Source organism: Labrus mixtus, chromosome 14, assembly GCF_963584025.1.
Source record: "Labrus mixtus chromosome 14, fLabMix1.1, whole genome shotgun sequence".
NCBI classification, from domain to species: Eukaryota; Metazoa; Chordata; class Actinopteri; order Labriformes; family Labridae; genus Labrus; species Labrus mixtus.
The window spans coordinates 808,186-814,185 of NC_083625.1; the positions used below are offsets into that span (position 1 = coordinate 808,186).

A 6,000-nucleotide genomic window follows, 5' to 3' on the forward strand; every position below is an offset into this window, starting at 1 on the left:
AGCCTCCCAGGAAAAAAGTATATATACAAATCTTCTGTCCTTTGGAGGGGAGCGATGTGCAGGAAAAAAACGCCTCCAGCAGAAAACACACACACACACACACACAGGAAGACACACACACACACACACAGACAGACACACACACACACACACACACACACACACACACACACACACACACACACACACACACACACACACACACACACACACACACACACACACACACACACACACACACACACACACACACACACACACACACACACACACACACACACCCAGAGCGACTCCCTGCAGCATAGCTCATCGCCTGCAGCAAACTCAGGCTCTCCAGGTAAAGTGGAGTTCAGTTGTTACATCTCCCACCTTGTATCCTGGACTCTGGGTGTCTGGATACTGAAGGGACACAAAGCCTCAGCCGGCGTTATCTATAAATCTATGTGGAAAGCTCCAAGGCTGTTCTCTATGCTTATTAAAAAAAAACATGAAACGGTTATATGGTAATCAACGTTTGTACAATATTTAAACATTCTGGGAGAAAACAAGGACCCTGTGTTTAATCCTCACCTCAGGCGAAATACTTTCAGACCATGACTGAAGCTTCTCTTGTTGAAGCATGACCATCACCTCGTACTAACAGGCCAAGGTGGATACACATGGCGACATAACCAGGTGAGGGAGAAATGCAAAGGAGGCCGACGATGAGCGCTAATGATCTGGAGATTGTAGGAGTGTAAATCCCTGCAGATGTTATTCACAACAGAGACGTTAGGCTGGATCGTTATCGCTGTCATCATTTTCTCATGTTTTATAAACCAGGCTGTAAACATGTTAACAGCATGAGCATGTGATATAATATGCTTTTTGATGTATGAATATTATATCATATGTTATATGATATAACAATATGAGCATGTTAAAAGCCAGCCTCTAGTGGACACTCAAGGAACTGCAGGATTTTGTACTTCTGCAAATCCTGGGTCTGGATCCGAGTACGCTTGACCCCAAAGTCCGGTTCATTTGATCAGTGTGAACACAAATATACCGTACTCCGGTACTGTGCCCGAGTCCGCTTGAAGAGGTGGTCTCAGGCACGATTCATGATCGTGGTTGCCATGGTTACTTGTTTTTTCGGCTGAAACCGCTGATTTCCACCTGCTGTATCGGACTGTGTACATACTTGGGTACTGAACGATGTTACTAATGTGAATGCAGACCAGCGGGGGAGGGGGGAGCAATCATGCCTGATACTAAATACGATGTTTATGTTGCCATGTCATCTGTTATGTTAAAGTAGATGTGAGAAAAGTTAGAAAGGGTAAGCTCTTTGATTTCTCCATTGCAGTAAAAACATGACATACCATGTCATCAGATGTGGAGATAGCAGTCAAATCTTTTCTAACACGTTTCTCCAAAAATGAAAAAATCCTTGCATCCATATTTTGAAAGCTGCAAACTGATGTGGGACTCACCCTAGCCAGGCTGACCCCACCGGGGACCTTGTAGGGGACGTACTTCCTGTAGATGTGTCCTACCCTAGAGCACGGGATGTCCTCCATCCGACCACCGCACATCCACACCTGCAGAGAGAGAGAGAGAGAGAGAGAGAGATTCAGTAGAGATAACGAGGATATGAAGGAGGATTTCTGCTCTTACTGAGGTGTGAACGAGCTGACCTGGTCGACAAATGAGGGATGAAACATTCTGAGACGAAACACAGGAAGGACAAAAACAACACAAAGCAAGAAAATGTTTGGATGTACAGGAAACCAAAAATGAATAAAGAAGAGGGTCAAGAGGCGTACTTCAAAGAGCTGTAAAAAATTGTTCATGATTTCAACGAGAGAGGAGGACGATGTTTAAGGTGAGGAAAGAGCTTCAAAACTGCAGGTTAGCTTCCCGTCTTCCTGTGTTTTCTAAAGCTGAAGAGACACCAGAGAGTAAACGACATCAAAGAGAGAAGAAGACAAGTCAATCACGCTTAGCCAAGTGACAAAGACTCCAATTGGATTTGTTCTGCTGCTTATTGGAAGGCAGAAGAGGCTCCTCTGGAGTCTGCACGCTGGGAGGATTTGAGTTTTTAAAAGAGAGATTTATGTGACAAATAGCTTTTAATTTACAAGGAACAGACTGAGGTCAAAAGGTCGACGATTAAAAAAAGCTTTCTAGCACCTTGCTGAGTTTTGCATTTTCTCTTTGTGGTGCAAAAAGAACCTCTTGTAAGTTTTACATAGGATAATCTCTTATATAACAAAATGAATGTTGGCCTGCATTGTTGTGTTAGCGGGCTAATGCTAGCACACTCAAGTTGTAAATCTCCCTCTACTGAATATTTTTATAACGCATTCACCTGTTAATTTCTTGATTTCAGTTTAATGTCATGGTTATAATCGTATTATGATGATGGAACTATTTATCCGGCACAGTAACCTGAATCACACATGTCATAAAGAAACAGCTGATGTCAGTTATTCATCGGGTCGTGTAGGCAGCAAGTGCAGTAAGTCAACCCAGACTTCCCCTCTCCTTAGAAACGTTTTCCTCCTGGGGGATTCTGAAGCGTTCCCAGGCCAGACGTGATATATAATCCCTCCAGTGAACTCTGGGTCTACATCCGGGGTCTCCTCCCAGGTGAGCGTGCCTGGAAAACCTCCAATGGGAGGCGTCCAGGAGGCATCCAAATCACATGCCTGAACCACCTCAACTGGCTCCTTTAGAAGCTCTTAACTAAGCTCCTCCCCCTCTCTCTAAGGCTGAGCCCAGACTCAGACAAGCTAATTTATGTTACAGAGATCAATGGCCGTCTGACGAGCTTGCTGAAGAACTGAAGTAACAAAATGTTCAACAAAGAATCACGATTATTATTTGACTTTCAAAACAAAATGTTGATCCTTTTTTTCACTTAACTATGCAGCAAGTCGAAGCAGTATCCAAATCAATGCTCTCACTGAAAACACTTTAGACTTTTCAAAACATAAACTGTGATGGCTTCTGGCTTCTTGTGGCTCTCAGATCATAAACCCTGCAGCTCGGTCGATACTGTTCTTCACCTCTTTAACCACCTTTCACCACGCCAGCCTCCGCACGCTCTCAGGTCGTACAGTACACTCCCACAATGTCCTGATGAGAATGTTTCACTTCCAGTCTAAAAGAACTTTGGATATGAACAACTCTTTACAAGTTATTTTTTACAACTCTTCCTACATTACACTTTAATAAAAAAATGTCTGCAGAGGTTGGAGATCTCTGATGAGAACATCCTGATGATGGACATGGACCGGCCACGGGGGGGGGGGAGCAGCAGTCAGTAATGAGGTGAAGAAAAGGACGCTGACTGATGGATCCTTATTTGTTCTGTTCATATTCTGCAGCGCTCCCCGTGCTGATCCTCCAGAGGGGGACATCAGCTGCTCGCTATTTCAATTCAATTACTCTTTGTCAAGTTTTGTTGCAGCTTAGACAAACTGAATCTGGGGGGAAATAACAGATTGGATCCCCCCCCCCTCCCTGCTAACATCTTGCTGTAGGGAAGGTCTGACCTGCTGCACCAATCCCCTCCGCCGTCTTCATCCCCGACTGAAACACTTGCAGGAGGGATCAAGAGCTTGACTTCATCGCCCGGAAGATTAAATTGGAAGTCTTATCGCTCACCTCGAACATACAACCAGAGCTCACCTCAAACCAGAACGACTCAAAACCAAACCACAACGGCCTCGGGCGTCACAACGTGTGTCAAAAGTTTGACTTTATGTATTTCATCATTTTTAAAAAACGGTTCCAGACATTATTCTATAAGCACATGGCTCAATCAACCAACACTGCCTTACTGACCCAACGAGCAGAGCAACAAAACCCTAACCCTGCTGCAGTGAAAACCAGCTTTATGGTCAAATACTTTGTTATAAATGTATAGAAATTGTTGCACACATATATGATTCCTTTGACCATATTAACAGGGATCAGCGCTGTCGCCTCACAGAAAGAAGGGTCCCGGTCCGAGTCTATACGCTCTACCCCGCACGTGGTTCCCCCGGCCCCCTCCCAAAGTCCACAGACATGCTCGGTTGGTTAACTGGTGGCTCTAAACTGTATGTAAGTGTGGATGTTTGTCTCTTCTTAACATATGAATGTATGTTTCATTACTCGATAAGAACATCCCTAGCTTTTCTGACTCGGGTAAAAATTGCTCCTGAGAGGGTTTACCAAAAGTCTTTCACCAAAACTTTTATTTCCTGCTAAATGCAATTAAAAATACATCCATTGTATTTGTTTAAATGGGACATACAATGAAAATGTTTTAACATATATTTGGGTAACCTGAGTGTCTACCGACCCACGAAATGTGAAACAAACCATCCAGTCCTTTGTTTGTGGTCTGCAAAAGGCTAAATTCACACATACTCCGTGCGTGCCGCGGTCCGTCAGCGCCGCGGTTTTGCTCCGTCGGACGGCTCGCGCCCACTCACACTGGATCCGTTTCTGAGACGTCAGCGCAGCGGAGCGCACCCATGACACATCACAGGAGAACTTCAAGATCCCGCGGGAATAATTCGGTTCCTGTTTTGACGTCATGTTGATAAAGTGATGAAAAATAGACTCGCTGCATATTTGAAACGGAGCAGAGCGCACTGCCGTCGGTGGCACGCTCCGGAGACGGACCGCAGCGCGCCCTGCGTGAACACAATGATTGACTAGAGTGGAAGCTAAGTACAACGTAGTGCGCGGCGCTGACGGACCGCAGTGCGCACGGAGTATGTGTGAATTGGGGGTTGGACTTACAACACAGAGAAAAATGCTCTGTTTCTAATGTGCTCTCCTTGTGATGTCACAGTGGGATTCTGGTATTTAAAAAAATCCCCTCCCCTCCCCTGGTATCTCCACCCATGGACTCCACCCCCAGACTAGAGCAAAACTTTTGTGCAGGTCAGCCATTTTTATTCTCACTACAGAGGAGTGATGTCTACTGGGAAAACTCTGGGGGGGGGGGGGGGGGGGTCATTACATTTAAAGAGACACACACACCAAAACGGAGCGTTCTGAGAGAGCTGGTTTATACAGGGTCACAAACCTCCTCTGGTGCTTGATTCATGTTATATTTTGACCACAGGGGGGGGCTGTTTGAAAAGGTGGAGGAGGGGGATCATATGTCCCCTTTAAATCTTTAAAGTGATGCACCAGTATATTCAATGTTCTGCAAGCAAAAACAAATTGTGTGGTCGTGTTAAAGTCCGCAATGTAAACTTAGAATAAGAATCTTAGTACTGTTAGCTGTATTTACTCTAAATGCCTTGTGTCTGCAGGGGTCATGTTTGAGCCAAAACAGCTGGTTGGGTAGCTGCTGGAAGAAATCCAGTGGACCAAAACAAAACTTTCTGCACATAATAAACAGGTTGAGTAAATAAAATGTAAAACAAGTCCCCCCCCCCCTTTCTGCTGTCTTCTCGTTAACAATCCTGCTTTCTCCTCTGCGGAGACAGAAACGCTCCTCAGAGAATGTTTTGCCTCCCCGGTGGGAAATGTAAAAGCTTCCATGCATGTTAATGCTCATGCTGAATCGATATCATTTCAGGATTAGCAAAGAAACAGTAAGAAAAAGGGTTTTTTCTATGAAGAAGAAGTGGAAGGTAAAACAGTTCTGACAGTTAATTCGATTTGGTCGTTAAATTTCCATGAACAACAAAGTCTCTGTACTGAAGAACAACATTTACTGTCACACTGCAGCATATGTCCAATCAAATCAAGCTAACCAGCAGCAGCCTTTGTGCTTAATTGAGTGAGACGACAAAAGTCCTTACTCATTCAAAGCAGAATTCAATTATTGGGACCGGCCGTCGTGTCCGTCCAGAGCTGGCTGAGCATCACAGAGGAGGGGGGGTGGGGGGGGGGTGTTCTTCACATGCCGGCCAAGAAGCAAACATTCAAGGATACACTAGAGAGTAATGCATGCTGAAGTAGCAGACAAAAGCATAATCTAATATTGTACTGTGGGTTTGATTA

The 6,000-nt window shown here is 44.8% G+C and overlaps 2 protein-coding genes across 2 annotated transcripts in view; one reads left to right on the forward strand and one right to left on the reverse strand.

The window, feature by feature from the left end:
- LOC132988636 (heart- and neural crest derivatives-expressed protein 1-like) overlaps nt 1-6,000 on the forward strand; it is a 449,400-nt gene that overhangs the window by 127,650 nt on the left and 315,750 nt on the right. The gene's annotated exons all lie outside the window — the stretch shown is intronic.
- LOC132988612 (polypeptide N-acetylgalactosaminyltransferase 10-like) overlaps nt 1-6,000 on the reverse strand; it is a 97,545-nt gene that overhangs the window by 10,778 nt on the left and 80,767 nt on the right. Inside the window, exon 8 of the mRNA XM_061056139.1 lies at nt 1,476-1,583. Coding sequence (XP_060912122.1) covers nt 1,476-1,583 — 108 coding nt within the window. The remainder of the gene's footprint in view (nt 1-1,475; nt 1,584-6,000) is intronic.